The sequence below is a fragment of the Eschrichtius robustus genome, chromosome 6, assembly GCF_028021215.1.
Source record: "Eschrichtius robustus isolate mEscRob2 chromosome 6, mEscRob2.pri, whole genome shotgun sequence".
Classification (NCBI taxonomy): domain Eukaryota; kingdom Metazoa; phylum Chordata; class Mammalia; order Artiodactyla; family Eschrichtiidae; genus Eschrichtius; species Eschrichtius robustus.
Genome location: NC_090829.1, coordinates 86,401,063 through 86,421,283, shown reverse-complemented (window position 1 = coordinate 86,421,283; position 20,221 = coordinate 86,401,063). Strand labels below are relative to the sequence as shown.

Sequence of the window (20,221 nt, the reverse complement as noted above, 5' to 3'; positions counted from 1 at the left end):
CAAGGTTAACATCATCATAAGTCATGCTGATATGTGTACACCCTGAGTTTGAGGAGAAGGGTACTTCACCTCTGTGGTATTCTTCCCCAAAATCCAAACCCCGGTCTAATCATGAAAAAAAAAAACCTCAGATGAACCCAAATTGAGGGACAGTCTACATAATACCTGACCTGTACTTTTCAAATGTATAAGGGCACTGAAAAACAAGGAAAAAGTGAGGGACTGTCATAGATTGGAGGAGACTAAGAAGATAACAACTAAATTCAACATGGGACTTTGGGTTGGGTTCTTGAACAGAAAAGGACATTACTGGAAAAAATAGGAATAAAGCCTAGTTTAGTTAATTGTACCTCTAAAATTATTAAAAAATAAAAAGTTTAAAAATATGATTGCAAATTTAAAGTCCTATAAATAAAAGTAGACCCTAAGATTTTTTGCGTTTTCCATAGTCACTTATTCATTCAGAAAGTTATTTAACACTTATTGTGTGCCAAACATGTAACGTACTTAGGTGTTTGAAATCAACATGATCCCTGCTCACATAGAACTTAGAGTCTAGTGCAAGAGAGAGACAATACACAAGTCACTAAGCCAATAAAAATATAATTACAAGTTGGGATAAGTTCTGTGAAGGTGATGAGCAGGATTAATAGAATCACCTGTACTTGTTTGCTTTCTTTGTGAATACATGAATTATTTTTACAATGAACATGTAGTACTTCTATGTCAGAAAAAGCTATTTCTCAAGCCTAATTAGGAAGTTGCCTCACAGAACCTTAGTTAATTGCCTAGTTTCGGTGATTCATTTCTATGCCGAAGGAGCCATTACTTGAAATTGCAGTGAATAGCTTTTGCCTACACATAGTATTGTTACAGGGAGAAGGTAAATCAGTATCTACCCGATATCCCTAAGTTCTTTGCACCTGTAGCAAAATAGGGAGACACAAACCATTTCATGAGGGAGAAAAACCAATAGCTGGGGTGAAGGCAAAGCTAGAAGAGTTTTTCTGATTCTTAGACCACTGTCTTTTACTTTAAGTGACTGCTTCTCATGGCTTAACATGGACAGATGCTTGACACAGATAATTCTTAGAGCTCGATTTGTGAACTATGGGGAGCTTTTGTCACAGTTGTCATTCTGTACTGACAGGCATAATCCTTGAAATAATAAATAATCCCAGTCCTGAAATCATTAAAATTTCACATTGGATTGCTTTACTCTATTTCCTTTATTCTACCAGGCTCCTGTTCCTAGATGTCCTTTTTTTTTTTTTTCATTTCCTTTTAATTCTTCTAAGTTAAACTCCTTGAACTATAAAATAGAGGTTTAGTTTGTGTGCTCTGGAGCTACAGTGAATTCAAATTCCAATTCAGTCACTCACTAGCCACAGAGCTTCAGCGAGTTTCAGCAGTTCTCTCAGTGTCTCAGTTTTCTCATCTGTACGATGGAGATGAAGATGTTAATACCTCTTATCTCACAGGATTGCTGTGAGGATAAGAAGAGTGAATATTTGTAATGTGCTTAGCACAATACCTGCCATATGCTAAGCACCATAGATTCCTGGGCTCTTTTATGCAGTGTTTCCAGGGAACATGAGGAGAGGTGAGCAGATGTTGCTTCTTCATTTGCTACCAGGAGTTTTCAACATAATTATCGCTGTCAAGTTCTTAGAAAAATGTAATATTCTGTTGGGCTTTATTTAGCTTTGAAGAATACTTTTCAGAAGGATTTCTTTTAATGTGTGGTATTGGGAGTAAGTAGTGGATACAGTGGTACTTGTCTTGGGGGAGTGAGCTTTAAGTCAAGTTTGAAACAGTGTTCAGGCTAGTAAGTTAGTGAGTGCAGCAGATAGATATTCGAGTCATTCATGACTTAGTCATTACTGAATGCGTATTCAGAAATAGGACCTTCTCTTCGCCGTGGTAGATACCACCCTATGTGTCTCAGTACTGCCCTTGTCACTCTTGAAATATTTTTTTGAGTGCTCGCTTTGGCAGCACATATACTAAAATTGGAATGATACAGAGAAGATTAGCATGGCCCCTGCACAGGGATGACACAGAAATTCGTGAAATATTCTTTTGAATGATATATTATAGGAGTTTGATATTCAAGTTAAATATTTCTACATCTTTTGGGTTTTGACTGAACTATTGATCATATATAGTTTAATTACTATATACTATTATGTATAGTTATACATAGTACATATGTATATAATACCAATTTAGAGTTTTAATAGTGTCCTGTAATGTGCTGATCATTGTAATCACATTTAAAAACCATTTTGTGCCCAAAACAAACAAAACAAAACCTTGAAATTACCTTTCCCTGATTTCTTCACTTTTTGTTCCATGTTTTTTGTTTCCCCAGAAAATATTCCTGAGAAAGATCTTCATGGAAGACTTTATATCAACCGTGTTTTTCGTATCAGTGCTGAGAGAATGTTTGAGTTGCTGTTCACCAGTTCACGCTTTATGCAGATATTTGCCAGTTCTAGAAATATAATAGGTTGGTCTTGTGTTCTTATCTAATGATAAATTTGGGAGAATATTATTATCCTTAGAGGGTTGAGCCTATATTAATTGATTTATGTTGTCAAGGGGAAAATTTAGACAGGCTTCCATTTTATTTCGGTGATATATAAACTAGTGTTTAGGTGTTTTGGCTAAAATCACATGTAAATAGTATAATTGTCCAATTAGTCAGGTCCTACCTACAATTAAGTTCAGACCCTTTGAGAACGAAAACTCCATTTATTTATTAATGTGGCAGTTTAGTTGGGTTGAACCACCTTTAAAATGGTTCTACTGTGGAAAAATTGGATTCTAGTAGAGTATAAATTGGTGCAATTACTTTGCTAAATGGTTTGGCAGTATCTACTAAAGCTGACTCAACAATTCTACTATTAGGTATATATAACCTTCAGAAATGGGTACATGTGTACTCTGAATGACATGTACTGCAGTGTTCATAGCTGCATTATTTATAATGGCTCCCAAACTCAAAACAACCCAAATATCCACCAATAATAGAATGGATAAACAGATTGTGTATGTTCACACAAAAGAATACTGTATAGCAATGAAAAAAAAAAACCTGCTACTTATAATAATGAGTAAATCTTACTGATATTCTGTAATAATAAGCAAAAGAAGCCAGACACAAAACAGTACATACTATGATTTCTTTATATAAAGTTCAAAAACAGGTAAAAGTTATTTAGGGACATAAAATCAGCATACTAGTTAACTGCTGTTGGTAATTGGGTGGGTAAAGACTGGGAGGGGGCTTCTGGGATACTGGTAAAGTTCTCTGTCTTGATCTGGGTAGTGGTACACGTGTGTGTTTTCTCTGTGCAAATTCATGGAAATTTGAGATTGCAGTGTCTATGGTCTACCTTAATGAAAATACCAAAAAAAAAAAAAATTCCGGTTAGGAAGTTAGTTCTAAAAAAGATTTTATTGATTATGTATTAAAAGTTCTATTTTGGTAAACATCTCAAATAAGCTTGTAGTCAATTTGAAATTGAATTTATCCTCAATATTTCAAGATATTTTAGAAACTTTGGGAGCATGTGGTTTAGCTTGCTATATAAAATTAGAAATCAGCAGTAGCAGAGATCCGTATAAGCTGAGTCATTTGACATAGTCAAAGAGAAAGTTATTCTACAATCAATTTAAATATAGTTTATAATTTAGCCATTTTATTAACGATTAGATGTTATTCCTTTATTTGAAACTTTTATGTAAACATAATTACATATTCATAGATTATATCATTGATATAGATTCAGTTGTAAAGAGTAATTTTTCCTTATTTATAGTAGAGTAGCAAAGCAGTTTCTAATTGATAGCTATTGAGTCTTGTGATTATATTAAGAATGTCATGTTTTTAAAATCATTACTTTTTTCAGTTCTTCCAGTTTTTTTTTTTTTTTAATTTATTTATTTATTTTTGGCTACATTGGGTCTTCGTTGCTGCGCGCGGGCTTTCTCTAGTTGCGGAGAGCGGGGGCTACTCTACATTGCGTTGCGCGGGCTTCTCATTGCAGTGGCTTATTCTTATTGCGGAGCAAGGGCTCTAGAGCGCAGGCTCAGTAGTTGTGGCGCACGGGCTTAGTTGCTCTGCGACATGTGCTATCTTCCTGGACCAGGGCTCGAACCCATCTCCCCTGCATTGGCAGGCGGATTCTTAACCACTGCGCCACCAGGGAAGCCCTAGTTCTTCCAGTTTTAAAAATGTATAATACCTGAGGGATATAAATCTTTCTTTTCACTCAGTAGCTTATATTTAACTTATTATATCTGTTCTGAATCTATTTTGAATCTTCTTGCCATTCATGTCTGCCTGGAGAACTTGCTATTTCAGAAGAGTAGGATACATTATTTCTCTTAATTTTCTAAGATGATGCCTGTTGATATTGCACCACTATTTTTATGGCTGAAAAGGCCCACAAGAAACTAGCATGTTATTCCACGCTGGTACTAAATGAAGTTTGTTTTTTGAATCATAGCTGCATTTGGTGTCTGATATCATATCTAGCTTCAATATGGATGACTGTTTGCTATCTGATGCTATAAATGGCTTTGGGCAGCAAAGGCTTCTGGCTAATCACAAGTATAAATAGTTATAGGCATGTTGTCTTTAGACCTAGAATTAGTCAGAAGGTTTGCCCCAAAAGAGATAATCTGCTTATGATTGCACACTATCATGTTATCTTCTGAACTTGTTACCTAGTAATCAAAGTTGTGTTTCTTGAGAATGGGTCTCAAAGGCTCCTTTCTAAAAATATCAAGAATTTAATGGGAAAGTTTAGTATGGTCAGTTATTTGTGGATTTAACCTAATTTCAGCACTAAAATGGCTACTACTGGATCTATTTTTTAATAATTATTTAAAATTATTAAAAATGATGATAATTCTTAATAATTTTCAATAAAAATTATTTAAATTGGATTCTTTTAAATCTTTGTTTACTATTGTATGACACTACTTTTGTAATTCAAAGCTCAGTTTTAAGTCTTTTTATTCAACTTTTTAATTTTGAAAAAATGTAAACCTTCAGAAAAGTTGCATGAATAGTATAATAAAACCTATACCCATTACCTAGATTCACCAATCTTTTTTCTTGTGGTAAAATATACGTAACATAAAATTTACCGTTTTAGCCGTTTTTAAGTACAATTCCGTGGCATTAAGTACATTCACATTTTGTTGTGCAGCCATCAGTATCATCCATCTCTAGAACTTTTTCATCTTCCCAAACTGAAACTCTGTACCTATTAAACAATAACTCTCCATTTCCCCCTCTCCCCAACTCCTGATGACCACCATTCTACTTTCTGTCTCTGTGAAGTAGGCGATGTTCTGGCACATGACGTTCAATAGGCTTGTTGGTAACATTGGTGAAAATACAAGTGGAAGAGACACTTTTATCTTTGTTGATAGTTGCTTTGTTGAATGGTGTGCAGTTTTAATGGCAGAATTCAATGATATCTTTAAATTCTGTTGCTGATTAACAATGGACTATTTGTATAATTTTTCTGAAACAGGCTGACATATGACCAAAATGATCTTTTGAAAAGTATTTTATAATTAATTTTATATCTCTTTCTTGGACAACTAAATAAATCATTTTTACAGCAAATTCTGTATTGTAGATTCCATGGTTTGTAATGTTGCCTTTTTAATTTGCTTGCACAATTTTTCTAGATATGCAAAAGGCAGCTTCAGGATCCCTCATTAAATCTCTAGGCCTAACTCAATGAAAGAAGTTGAGCAAAATTGGATATATCATAAAGCCTTGCTTCAATCCTTTGATGATGGGTAGTGGGTTAGATAAAGGCTCCTATGTTTTAGGACACTGATGAATAGCAGCCAGATATACTAATTGCCTAAATCCATTGTGCCAACATTAGCCAGCTTAGTCAGATCTTTGAATAGAGTTCATGATGTTGTTACCTATATTTTCCTAGTGTTTGGCTTGTTAAAGGACCTTTGTTAATGTATGGCGCTATGTTCTAAAGATATATTTCCGTTCAAAGTGTAATTTTACTCACTGTGTTGTTGCTAAGTAAATAAAAGAGAATTTTGACCAAGATCTTGCCATAAATGCAGACAGATTATTCTATAGCTTTCTTCATATAGAAAAGGTTACATAGTTTATTTATATTCCATTGCTCCCTCCTTGATTAAAGATCTTGGCAGATAAGCCATTAACACTACATGATTTCTCATCGACGTGATTTCCCCACAAGTTGGGATCAGATCATATTGCTGCATAATTCAAGGTCTTGTCCTCAGTGATGGAAATGTTGACGTGTTCTATCTCTGTTTAATAAGGCCAGCACCATTACTTCTCTGTGTAGGTACTGGGGACTTTAAAGAGAAGCCTACTGATGAAATGACTTTTAATTTTATCTTCTAGAGAAAAGAAAAAAGTTTTTTAATTTTATTTATTTATTTATGGCTGTGTTGGGTCTTCGTTTCTGTGCGAGGGCTTTCTCTAGTTGAGGCAAGTGGGGGCCGCTTTTCATCGCGGTGCGCGGGCCTCTCACTATCGCGTCCTCTCTTGTTGCGGAGCACAGGCTCCAGACGCGCAGGCTCAGTAGTTGTGGCTCACGGGCCCAGTTGCTCCGCGGCATGTGGGATCTTCCCAGACCAGGGCTCGAACCCGTGTCCCCTGCATTGGCAGGCGGATTCTCAACCACTGCGCCACCAGGAAAGCCCAGAAAAAAGTTTTTTAATAGACTACAATTTAGAAGTAAATGGATCATAGATGGGGCGTATGTCACATACAAGAAGAGTGCCTAACATGTGATTTTACTCTTGTTTAACGTTAAACTAATAACACAGTTATAAGGAAGTTAGGATTGGTCAAAAATAAAAATTGAAATAATTCAAAAACTCCCTCTTTGATTCCATTCCAAGCCATACCCCTCAAATTTCTAGAACTAACTCTTTTTATATTTGCTGTGATTAGATGTAGTATCTACCCCTTGGAATGTAGAACCTGGAGGTGACCAACTGAGAACCATGACCTACACTATAGTCCTTAATAATCCACTAACTGGAAAGTGCACCACGGCCACTGAAAAGCAGGTATGTCTATGCTGCCAGTATTCCAAAAGAATCGTGCATGTGGGAAGAGGGAAGATGCCTATCATAGGTCCTAGTCACCAATTTACAGGACAGTTTCAACAAATAAACGGCAAGGAAAAAAATAGAGGAGAAGCTGTGTACAGGTTAAAAGAGATTTAAGAGGTATATCAACCAAATTAACTCAATCCTAACTCAGACAAACCAACTGTAAAAGGGTATTTCTGAGATTTAACAAATTGTTCATTTTTATGTGCAATAATGGTATTGTAGCTATATTTTAAAGAAAAGAATATTTATCTTTTAAAGGGATATATGAGGAATTTATAAAGAGATATACTGATGTATTTTTGGATGAAATTATGTTGGTATCTAGGGTGTCTTTTAAAAGTAATCTAGTCAGGCAGAGGATGGGAGTAGAGGGAGGGAACATGGGGAGAGGTACAGATGAAACAGGACTGGGCAGGAGTTAATACTGTTGAAGCTGGTTGATGAGTTTTTGAGGGTTTATTGTATAATGTTCATTTCTACTCTTGTATATGTTTGAACTTTTCCATAATAAATGGTTTTTAAAAGAACACTACTGGAATCTGATTTACTGGATCATGTCTAGGGTTAGGGCCAAATAACTAGATGGCTGCTGTGACATATGAGGAAGAGACTGTAAGATATTTAATGCTCTGTCTACTGTGTGACCAGCATGGCACTGTCATACAGTGGGGTTTATGTCTGGCCAGTTTTTGTTGACATATAGTATAACTGTTCTGCAAAGTTAGAAAATATTTATTAACATCTGAATTAGTTGTGCTATCATAGTTTTTGTCCGTCAGTGTTCAAAAGGACTTAAATTTTTTTCTTCCAAATATTTTCAAACATTTAAGAGAAGTTTTGTATTTTGAATTGAGAGTCTTTGATAACCTTAGAGGATGGGCAGAATCGGTAAGGTGAAAATGAGAAAGATTTGGCCAGCAACCACTTCTGATCCTGTTTAGGGAAAGCAGTGTTTTGTTTGGTTGTCTCCTTCCTTCACGTTTTTGGTGAAGGGTGGTTTTGTTAAACTTTGATGAATTTTAGGGTGGGGTCCTGGCTTTGTTCAATTGAATTTTGAATTGTTTCCCTACCAGGAACATTTGCAATTCTTTATAAATTACTAACACACACGAGAGAGATTATGTAGTTCCTTTCTCCTCCTCATGCCTACAAGAAAGGAAAAAAACAATTATACAGTGAAATGACAGAGAGGCAGCAAATACTATTTCTGCAGGTCCCGTCTCAATTCATAGATCTCACAGCCAACACGGTGACCCTTCTGGCTCTGTATATAAGCTTCTCATGTTTTTTGTAATTTGTGAGAAGGAATTCTAGTATATAGGCTCTAAATTGGCGAGGAATTTGATGTATTAAACATGTACATGCAAAAAAATTTAATCTTATTTTGACAGAGACTGTATAAAGAAAGTCGGGAAGCACAATTTTATTTGGTAGATTCAGAAGTGCTGACACACGACGTCCCCTACCATGATTACTTCTATACTCTGAACAGATACTATATCATCCGATCTTCAAAGCAGAAATGCCGGTTGAGGTGAGCTGCTGTAAATGAGTGTTTTAGTCAGGACAGGCTACACTGTGTGCTGGTAACATATCAATCCCGAAATCTTAGTGGTAGCCTTACACAACAAAGCTTTATTTCTTGATTTATGTGTCCACCGGCAGTCCGCAGAGGGGCGGGGATCCTTACTCGAGGACCCAGGCTGATGAAGGCTTTGACCTCCCGGGGCTGCGCAATCCAGAATATGTGTCACTTCAGTTGCCACTGGAAGAGAGAGCTGTAGAGCCGTGCTCACAGTCCAGTGGCCAGAACTGGTCCCAGGACCCCGTTTAATGGCAAGGGGACTGGGAGACTTGAGGAGCACATGGTGGGCGGTAAACAGCTCTGTTGAGATGGGAGACCAGAAATGTTGGCATGTTGAAGGTGGTGCTGGGCCATCACACAATTGGCCTAGCCTCAGCTAATGTAGTGACTTGCAGCTAATGTATGACCACTAGAGATTTTGTATACGAGGCATTTAGGAAATTTAAAATTTATTTTGAGCCTTTATTGCTAGTTACGTAAAGAAAATTCAGGGTTAGAGAAAGGAAAGAAATAAAATGCCAAGTTGATGAAATTTTAGCAGCGCCCAGTAATTTTTTAAAGAATTCATTATCAGTGAACAATTTTCTTTTTAATAGTCTTAATGACTTTGAATCCTTTTGGCTTTCCGCTGAATTCATTCCTACATCTAATTGTAATGTTAATAATATAATTAAATTTTGTAAATTAAATATTCTTCTTTCTTCCTTATCTATTAGAGTTTCAACAGATTTGAAATACAAAAAACAACCATGGGCCGTTGTCAAATCTTTAATTGAGAAGAATTCCTGGAGTTCCTTGGCGGACTATTTCAAACAGCTTGGTTTGTAAATTTCTTGATTTATCTATTTTTGTAAAAATGGCATTTATTAACAGGATGGATGGATTCTTCATTTGGATTCATAGCAGGAACTGGTAGATGATGTTGGAATGACTCCTACTGAAGTGATTCCAACTACTCCACTTGGAATTTCAAAACTTCTAATTTTCATTGGTCTACCAAACACTTCTATAATGCTTATGATATGCCAGACGTTGTTCTGTGTGCTTTATAAATATCAAGTCATTACAACCCTGTGAGATATAAGTACTGTTATTTTTTTTTTCCATTGAAACACACAGAGAGGTTAAGTGACTTGTCCAAGATCACACAGTTAGGAGCTGTCACACTCCCTCCCTCTGTAAGGAGCCAAGGAAGCTGACTGCAGTGAGGGACTGGGTAATCCGGTCATAAGTATGCACTTGTGCCCACGAAGGTCTGGAGCATCCTAAGGCCCACATCTCCCTTACCAATGCAGCTCTCCGGGGTTTACGCAGGCCCACCTAGCAATGGTACCACGTACATGTGTGGTTTTGGTGGAGGTGGGTAGGTACTAGACAGGGGAGGTGATGTAGTTCTGTTTGGATATTCCTTAAAATATACATGAGGAAAAAACATATAGATACATATGTGAGCATAATTAATTTTAGTTAAAGAAAAGGTGGTGGCCAATCAACTCAGGGTAATTTAAGGCTTCATCATCCAGCTTGTTGATTATTTATTTTCCTTGTTTCCTTGTCTTTGGTTATCTCATGATTAAGCTCCAGATCACTAGAAAAATGAAACTCAAAAATGAGTTTGGCCACTAGATAATGAACTTATAATGAAAAATCTGGTGAAGGGAAAGGTTAAAACAAATGTGAAAAATGAGGTTTTTATTGATAGGTTGTTTGCAGATTTTCTTTACTAGTGCTTCCTTTTTTGCAAACCCTCATTGTAAATTAGAACTATTATATGCTTCTCCTTCCTTTGAGATTGACAGTCAAGTACTATAATCTATCTTGGAAATCTTTCTAATGATCCAATGTAAGTGGGTTGTTTCCATAACTGAAATCTCTACATTAATACTTAATATAGCACATGGCAAATTTGCTCTGATGATCCTGTCATTAATTAATACAGTTCATTCTTCCTAGAATAATGCAGCCTCATTATGAGATCATCGTACGCTCCAAAACTTTTCATTAAGAGTAAAGTTTGAATCTAGGCCATGAGAATCTGAGTAATAGTTAAAGAAAGTTACCAAGGTCTAAAAAAAAGCAAACTGAGAACAAAACAACGACCAACCCCCCAGTATCTTATAGTTGAGAAGGTTTCTCCACTATCTAAAGATTTTTTTCTTCTTAGAATCAGATTTGTTAACGGAAGAATCTATGGTAAATCAGTCCATTGAAGACCCTGGAAAACTTAGTGGCCTACGAAGGAGAAGGCGAACAGTCAACAGAACAGCAGAAACAGCTGCTAAACTTTCTTCTCAGCGTTCTTCTGGAGACCTGGGCTTAGATGCCAAAGGGGATATTACAGGTAGCTGTTACCTGGTAAACAGAGATGAAAGTTTTTTTTCCTTATAAGTTTACTTTATATGAAGCCAAATATGCCTCTTGCTTATAAGACACGTCAGTTAGGAGGTCTCCCTTTCTCCTCTCCTTTTCCAATAATGTTTGTCGAACGAAGACCAATATATAAGTATAAAGGAGCAGTTACAAAATGGCAGGCATGTGGCCAGTAGAAGTATTTTACTGGGCCCACATGGTATTTTAAACCTTGGACATTTTTATATAGAGCCTCAGATCTGGCAGCCCTGGACCCACATCCGTTCGTAGCAGCAGGTGGTTGGAGCGTAGTAGCAGCTGCCCCATTTGACTGAGCGTGCACTCTCCCCAGGTCACCAGTCCCCACGATTCTTACCCTATTGCTGGACGCTTCACTCATTAACTTCCTGCCTAGCATTTGTACACAATTTGATTTCTACCCTTGAATCTACTACCATGTTTGTATGCTTTTAATCCTTATGTACTGTCAGGGCCAGCCCAGCAAAATTGCAGAGATAGAAGTTGACTTTTATTATCTCTACTCTCAATTTTGAAGACATCTTGCCCCTACTAACTGTTATTCCCTCCCTCTCAGTGCTGTAAAGCTGTCATACCTTCTCATCCTTCTACATTATCAAATCCTTTTCTAAGGTTTACATCTTAGTGTGAATATGTTTTTCTACCATTTCAACTTAATAGCTCTTTAATTTTGGGATTTGGCAACAAAATTTGGGAAACAGAGAACAGGTGAGGATGATTAAAAAAGGTTTTTTTTAAGGAGGGAAGCATTATACGTAAAACTAGTTCAAATATTATTTGCAGAGATGGAACTTAGCTAGAGATCATACATGATATATTGAATTGCTTGTTTAATTTTAGAACAAATTAATCTGTAATATAGGCCAAATTTGCAGAACTGATATAGGGTTTCTTCTTGTAGATTTGTTTACTAATACTCAGGATATCAGAAGTCAGAAGAGGGGTGCAGGGAATTCACTGTAAATCACTTTGTCTTTACAAATAACTTAAAAAACTTCTTTTCCAGTACTTTTCAAATGAAATTAAACAATCCTGATTCTAATACAGCCTTTTTTTATAATTTGCAGGAAAGAAAAAGGAAATTGAAAGCTATAACACCGTCCTTATTGTGGTGATGAGTATTTTGTAAGTATTTGTGTTGAATGCTTAGTTTGCTTGTGCCCTCACGTATCTTTTAATGGTTTCCAAAAGAATTTGAACGTATTTGTATATTATTGTATAGAAATTACCACAATTTGACCAATTTTGGCCTTCAAAAACAGTAACTTTATATGCTTCAGTCTGATAGTTTTTGAATGATTTTCAGAAGAGCTGTTAAATTCGAGGGAATACCAAATACATGTTCAGTAAATGTTTTTGTTTTTTAAACTAATCTGATTTGTTTCTACCATCATAGATTTTTAGGGAAGTACCATAAATTTAAAGGGAATATTTTTATATGCAGGCTGATGAAATCTCAACAATGCTATTTTACTCTGCTTGATTAGACCAGTGGTCCTTACCCTTTACTGTGCATAAGAATCACTTGCTGAAATACAGATTTCCCAGCCCCAGTCCTACAGATCGAGTCAGTGGGTCTTGAGTAGGGATCAGGAATCAGTAGTATTCTACAACACACGTGCAGGTCATTCTGATGCAAATAATCTGAGGATTGTAGGGTGAGAAATACTGGGGCAATTAGTCTGAATCTCAGAGTGTTCTACTGGAATCTACTCAGCCAGTCGTATTTAGACTACTGTTATCTCCATGGCTGTACTTGGATCTTAGGTAGTCCATCACATTTAATTGAATTAGTTCTGACTGGATGATACATTCTGGGTTTTGGAATGAAGTTCTTATATCAGCTGTTTTTTCTAATTATAGATTTCAGAACATACAAAATGTTTGTTGTGCCTTTGAGTTTTATAAAAGGTTTTCATATTCTGCTTCCATTGGTTTGCTGTGACAATTTTGAATAGTAAATATTATCTGTGATCTTTTGTATTACTTTGTAGAAGATTTACAGTCAGATGTTGAAATGTTGATCTATACCCCATTTCAGTGACACAATAATTTCATAGATTTGATTTTCTTGCTACTACCTTAGTTTTCATTCAAGAAAAATCTTCTTCTGGATGGGTAAAAGTGAATACGATGTATTTTTAAGGGCAAGTCAATATTTTAACAGAAAAAGTAAGAGAGATATGATGCCACCTATGTATTTGCATGTATGTGTAATGAGATACGTTCATTCACTTGAAATACTATTGTGAGAACCAACAGAGTAAGTTTATTTAGCAGGTAACGTTTTATATATGATCCAATTAATGTATGTTTGGGATTTGAAATTTTGTCTAAGTTGAACTAGAAGAAATTTCTGCTGAATGGTGATTTTGTGAATGTGAATTTGTTTTGGCTTCTGCTGTGAATAAGAGGTACATCATGATCTATCTAAGATCAAATCCATATTGATCTTTATTTCCTTTCTGAAGTGCAGTATTATGTATGTATAATTGCTTAAGACAAAAGCACCCGAAAATAGATCTTGAAAGCTAACATGGTAGATTTCTAAGCCGGTGGTCGCACATCCACACTGGCTGGGATTCCTAGCAGAGAAGAGACGTCAGGGACAATCCCAACCTGCTTATTTGGGGACTTTATTGTCACTAGTTATCTTCTAACTGTTCCCTCAACATCCACTGAATACTTAAAAATAAGTATTTCATACAATAAAATGGGGTAATTGATTTAAATAATAACAATAATTGGAAACTGGTCTGGATAATATACATTTTTGAAGCTTTTGTGTGTCTACTCTGCATTAGCAACGCTTTAGGTCTGAGTAATAGTGGATTAACCAGGTCTGATTTGCTCTGCCTAGTTTGCTGTTGCTGGTTTTATTGAATGTGACGCTGTTTCTGAAGCTGTCAAAGATAGAGTATGCTGCTCAGTCCTTTTACCGTCTTCACCTCCAGGAAGAGAAATCTGTAAAGTAAGTCTTCTTCCCTCGCAACCTATTATGTCAATAATTCCTTTGCTGCAGGAAACTTACTTCCAATTTTAGAGATTTTGGTCTGCCAACTATTCTCTAGTCATAAACTTTTTTGTTTACTTTTTTGTTTTATTTGCAAATTTATAGGGCACTGATGATTTCTAGAGACGAAAGCCTAGAAGCTATTCCCTTGATCTTTAAGATGGTATTTTTCTTTCAGTTTAGCCTCTGATATGGCGTCAAGAGCAGAAAATATTCAAAAGAGCAAAGATCAGGCCCATCGCTTAAAAGGAGTGCTCCGGGACTCCATCGTGATGCTGGAACAGGTCAGCACCTCTGTGTACCACGTTACTTAGTAGTCATCTCAGTGAATCAGCTGCTCCTCTGGTTGTGAGAGAGTATTTACTGTACCAATATTGAAGAAATCCCCCTCCTAGAGGCACCTACCCTTGCCAGTTTCTGGATTATACATTTTATAGTCACTTGTACTTTTTGTTTTTAACAAAATGGGAACGTACTGTACTTACCGTTGCATACCCTCTTTTTTCAATTAGTAATATATTTTGAAGATGTTTCCCTATCAGCTTGTATACATTTACCTCATTTTTTTTTTTTTTTTGCCAGGTTTGAGGGTAAGGATCATGAGTTCGTGTCAGATTTGAGGTGCTTTTTTTTTTTTAATTTATTCATTCATTTATTTAGTTTTGGCTGTGTTGGGTCTTCGTTTCTGCGCGAGGGCTTTCTCCAGTTGTGGCGAGTGGGGGCCACTCCTCATCGCGGTGCTCGGGCCTCTCACTGTTGCGGCCTCCCGCTGCGGAGCACGGCTCCAGATGCGCAGGCTCAGTAGTTGTGGCGCACGGGCCCAGCCGCTCCGCGGCACGTGGGATCCTCCCAGACCAGGGCTCGAACCCGTGTCCCCTGCACCGGCAGGCAGACTCTCAACCACTGCGCCACCAGGGAAGCCCACCTCATTCTTTTTATTGGTCCTTCCATATAAAATTTCATGCTCAATATCAGCTCTTTTTATAGAAGTGGTAGATTGCTCATTATTTTGTTTTATCTATTAACCATGCTCATTATTTTGTTTTTAATCTATTAACCTGCTCATTATTTTGTTTTTATCTATTAACCATGTATCATGGAGATACTTCCATATCCTCTTCTTTTAACAGCTGCATAGAATTCAACTGTACATATGTGGCATAATTATTTTACCAGTTCTCCATTGAAGAATGAACATTTAGGTTGTTTTGGTGTTTTGCTGTAAGCATTATCTCTTGAACATAGTGTCATCAATGTGTGCTGCTCGGTTCTATGAACCAAAACTTAGGATTCCCTTTGAAAAATGAGGACTAATACTTCCATTATAATATAATACATGTGTACTTTTCAAAATTGAAAAATAGAGAATAGAAGAGAACCTACTAGCATTCAGACATAATCACTTTTAACATTTTGTTTTATTTGCTTCCATCCTTTTCTTCTACGCATTGGTTTGTTTTTTAGAAGATTCAATTATTGAGCATTTCTTAGAACATCATGTGGGGCACTAAAGGTGCTTCCACTAGGCGCTCTTCAGATGCACAGTGCCTGCAGTTAGTAACTTTCTCCTCCCCCTCAGCAAGGAGTAGATCATACTCTCCCTTTTCTCCTCATCCTCTCCACTCATTTCCTGCTGACTCTGAACTCATGACCGTGCCTCAAGGAGAAAAGAGACCCTCCCTCTCCTTCTATAACCAGAACTATAGACCTTCCCGTCGCTGCACCCGTCCTGTTCTGCACTCCATTAGAAGCATCGCTCTGCCTGTGGGATGCAAGTCCCAGCACGAGCTGGCAGGAGACTCCGTCCACCCCTCTAGCTTCCCCATCTTCAGACTCCCTCATTCAGCTGGATCTTTACCATCAGCACCTACCCTGCTCTCTTATCTCCTACATTAAAAACCCGCGTCATCCACATCCTTCTCTATCTGCTCATCTATCGCTCTCCTCCCTTTCACAGTCAGGCACTCTCAGAGTTGCCTACTCTGGCTGTCACTATTTTATCCTTTATAACTCCCTCACTTTTTTGAGGTTTTATTTTCACCAAAGTCACTCGTTCACATGAAGAGTTAACTTGTTCTACAGGGTTGTTTCAGAAAAATAGCAATCCTGGTATCCTCTTCTCCATTTCTTTCCCAAAGACAACAATCTAACTCTCTTGGTGTATTCTTCTGGTGTTTACCTCCATATTTATAAACAACAAGCATGTGTTGATACTTCTTGATTTTTCAGTCTTAGACGTTATCTTTTGACTGCCTGTTACGGAGACTGGGATTTTGTTTTCTTTCACCTCTTCATGCTCCCATTTCTAATCCCCCATCCTCCAAAGGAAGTTGTAATTTTGGTTAGATCAGTATTCAGTGTTGGCTTTGTTTTGATTAAGTTTACTGTTCTGAGCTGAGCCATAGAATGAACCGCGGCTACTTTTTCTTACCCCTGAAATTGTCTTCTTATTACAGTTGATTATTTTCTTGTATTGTTTATAAGTGTTTCATGCCCTGATGCTCTGTCTCCTCTCATCATCTTCGGTCACCTCAGGTTTTCAATCCATGGAGCCTCTGACGGGCTCCAGGCAGGGCCGGTGGCCCTCTCTGCAGGTGCACAGCTATCATCTTGGGGCTCCTGTTGCCCATCTCCTGTTTCCCATATCCCATGTTTTCTGCTTTCTTGGTTTCTTCCCTCCTTTTAATGGAGCATATCCTCTAGGAGCTTCCTGAGAAAGAGGGTATGGAGGTAAATATTTTAAGACTTCACCTGGCTGAAATTTTTTATTCTGTCCTTCCCCTTTGATTAATTGTTTGGCTGGGGATAGAATTCTAGCTTGGAAATAAGGTTCCTTCAGAACGTTGAAGGCATTGCTCCATTGCCCTTTGGCTTCCAGTGTTACTACTGAGAATTCTGAGGTTGTCAGATTCCTGATCCTTTGGTCTGGAAACTGGTGCCCTTTTGTCCTGGGATATACTGAGCTATCTGGCTGATGATTTTCCCTCCTCCACCTTCTCTCCCCTGACTTTCTATAGCACCTGTAATCAGGTGTCTGCCTTCTGTTGGACAGGTTGTCTAACCTTACCTTTTCTTTCCAGCTTCCATCTTTTTGCCTTTTTGTTCTACTTCCTCAGAGATTTCCTCAACTTAATCTTCAAATTCTTTTACTGAGTTTTTCAGTTTTTGCTAACAAGTTTTTAATTTCAAAGAGCTGCCATTTCTCTGGATTTTCTTTTATTTATTTATTTATTTATTTACTTATTTACTTATTTATTTATTTATTTATTTTTGGCTGTGTTGGGTCTTCGCTTCTGTGCCAGGGCCCTCTCCAGTTGTGGCGAGCGGGGGCCACTCCTCATCGCGGTGCGCGGACCTCTCACCACTGCGGCCTCTCTTGTTGCGGAGCACAGGCTCCAGACGCGCAGGCTCAGCAATTGTGGCTCACGGGCCCAGTTGCTCTGCGGCATGTGGGATCCTCCCAGACCAGGGCTCGAACCCGTGTCCCCTGCACCGGCAGGCAGACCCTCAACCACTGCGCCACCAGGGAAGCCCTGGATTTTCTTTTTTAATGGCATTGTGAACTTTTTAAGTGGACATAATATCTTTCTCTCTGACCATATTACTGATAATTAAAAAAAATTATTTTTCTTCTTCTTGCATACCCACGTTCCAGCAAGGTCCTTTCCCCCTGTTTTGATTTCTATCCTTAGGGTTAGAGGATTTCTTTAGATGTCTGTAGTCCTTTGCTGTCTGCTTGTGTGGATCCAAAGTTCTTATCGTATGGGTTGGGCTGGTCTACCCTGAACTTCTTGGTAGATCTGGCTGGGCCGTTGGCTAAGAAATCCTGATGTCAGTATCTTTAGGTCTTTTCTCTTGGACTGGTCAGTTTCCACAGAGAAGACTTTTCCAGTCTCCTCCCTGAAGGACTAAGGGCTGGCTGCCAGCATTTTAGGTGAGTGAGAGTAGAGAGATCGAGGAGGGCAGGGCAAAGGGATGATCTCAACGTGCGGTATACACGTTTTTGTATAATCCCCATTTTGGGTATGGTACTGCTATCTTTAATGATGTGTTGGTATCCTCCTGGCCAGACTGCCAGAGACCCTCTTTTTTATCCTCTCCAGAAAATAGGACTTTAGACTTCTGCCCACGTAGTAGGAGAGGCCACATGTCCAAAAGTTCATCCAATCCTTCTTATTTCAGTCCCTTCCTCTTTATTCCCATTTCCAGAGATGCCTGTCAATTCCTGAGGCTTTAGAGGATTCTTCAGGGTAAATTTGGTTGGTTCTCAGCTTTCCCTACTGTTAGCTTAGGATTCAGCGTTTTCAGGGCTGCTAAGTAATCCATCCGCTATTCAGTTTCCAAAGTTGTGTTGCTATTGTCGCCTTTTCTATTTTCCTCTGTCCTTGTGGACTTATGTCTTAAAAAAAAATCCCTTTACCGTGCTTTTGGTGGTGTTTCAGGAGGGAGCAGAATTGGATGCCTGTATTTAATCCGCTCACTCACTCTTCAGCTCACACTGCCTTGATTTCTTCCCCCATATCTTCCACTGATACTGCTCAAGCTAAGCTCCCCAGTGACCTCTGGCTTTTAAAGTTAATATACCTTTTTTTTTTTTAAGTTTTCATCTTACAGTGCCAGCATTTGACAAAGCTGACCATTCCTTTCTTGAAATGTATCTAATCTTCCCTTCTTTGGAACCATGGAAAAAAACACAGCTTTATTGTGATATAATTCACATACCATAAAATTCACCTTTTAAAGAATTTTTAGTATATTCACAAGGTTGTCCCACCATCACCACTATCTAATTCCAGAGCGTTTTATCATCCCCCAAAGAAGCCCTGTACCCATGAGCAGTCATTCCTATCCCTCACTCTCTCAGCTCCTGGAAATCACTAATCTACTTTCTATTTCTATGGGTTTGCCTATTCTGGACATTTCATATAAATGGAATCATATAATATATGGTCTTTCATGCCTGGCTTCCACTTAGCATAATGTAAAGCTGCTTTTTGCTGGTTAAAAAAACCGTCTCCGCTACCTGACCTCGTCCTCACCCAGTGCTGCAGGCTTTTGAGTTAGATTCTCTTCCCTTCTCCTTTACTGCCCTCTAGGTGATCTTAGCTGCTCCCCTAACTTGGAATACCACATGCGGCAATGGCTCCCAAAGCATGTCTCTCACCCTGACACCTCTTCCCTGAGTCCAGACTCATACAGCCACTTGCTGACTTGGCGTCTTTACCTCGAGGCTAACAGGCATCCCAAACTGATCATGTCCAAAACAGAATTAAGTTTTCATCTTGAGCCAAACCTAGTTCTCCTCTAGTTGACCTAATTTCAAAAAATGATACTACTATCCTCCAGTTGTTCAAGTGAAAAACTCCATACAGTGTGTAAGTATATATTTATCTGTGTAATTATTCGTTTTAGTTCTGAGTCCCTCACTAGTCTGTAAGCTCCATGAAAGCAGGGACAGTGCCTATTTGGTTCACCATTGTATACCCAGTACTTAGCACAGTGCCCAGCATGTAACAGGTAAGCAAAAAATATTTGTTGAATGATTGAACGAATGAATGAATACAAAAAAGAATAAGACATAATTCTTGCTCTCAAGTTGTCTACAGTTTTATTAGAGAAATCAGATGTCCATGTGTATTGTTAAAGACTATAAAAAAAAGTACAAAATTAAGCGTCAAAGTAAGTAGTAAAGCTTTAGGAGTTTTAGAGGCAGGATGATTAGGGAAAACTGCATGGAAACAGTGGGGATGGGTAAGTTTTAGATAGGTGAAGATGAACATGAGCATAATAGCAAGCAAAGGCCTTGCGTGGAACTTGAGTTGTTTAGGGGATGGTGGGGAGACCACTGTAGCTTCAGAAACCATTTCAGAAAACAAGCCCTTCACTTTGGATCATTTGATGAATAGACTTATTGGGAGGTAAAGCACACAGTAGTACGTTGTAGGAAGAAGTGCAATACTACAGCAAATGAAAAGAACGCTAGCAATCACACTGACAGATAACCGAAGGAATCAGGTGTTTTATAGTTAGTCTTTTATTTGGGCATCAGTATAGACAGAATTTTATTAAATGCAAACTTTTGG

The 20,221-nt window shown here is 37.9% G+C and overlaps 1 protein-coding gene and 1 non-coding gene across 4 annotated transcripts in view; both read left to right on the top strand.

The window, feature by feature from the left end:
* Positions 1-20,221, top strand: part of GRAMD1C (GRAM domain containing 1C) — a 92,007-nt gene that overhangs the window by 70,068 nt on the left and 1,718 nt on the right. Inside the window, exons 9-17 of one of the 3 annotated variants that reach the window (XM_068546727.1) lie at positions 2,375-2,512; positions 6,986-7,104; positions 8,544-8,686; positions 9,454-9,557; positions 10,908-11,078; positions 12,193-12,250; positions 13,986-14,096; positions 14,317-14,422; positions 19,235-20,215. In XM_068546727.1, the coding sequence (XP_068402828.1) occupies positions 2,375-2,512; positions 6,986-7,104; positions 8,544-8,686; positions 9,454-9,557; positions 10,908-11,078; positions 12,193-12,250; positions 13,986-14,096; positions 14,317-14,422; positions 19,235-19,321 (1,037 nt within the window). In that variant the 3' untranslated portion in view covers positions 19,322-20,215. Of the gene's footprint in view, positions 1-2,374; positions 2,513-6,985; positions 7,105-8,543; positions 8,687-9,453; positions 9,558-10,901; positions 11,079-12,192; positions 12,251-13,985; positions 14,097-14,316; positions 14,423-19,234; positions 20,216-20,221 lie in introns of those variants that run through there. The other 2 variants (XM_068546725.1, XM_068546726.1) reach the window with 2 other exon arrangements.
* On the top strand, positions 1,983-2,084 carry LOC137766909 (U6 spliceosomal RNA). The gene has a single exon (XR_011074436.1). It is a non-coding gene; the product is annotated as a U6 spliceosomal RNA (small nuclear RNA).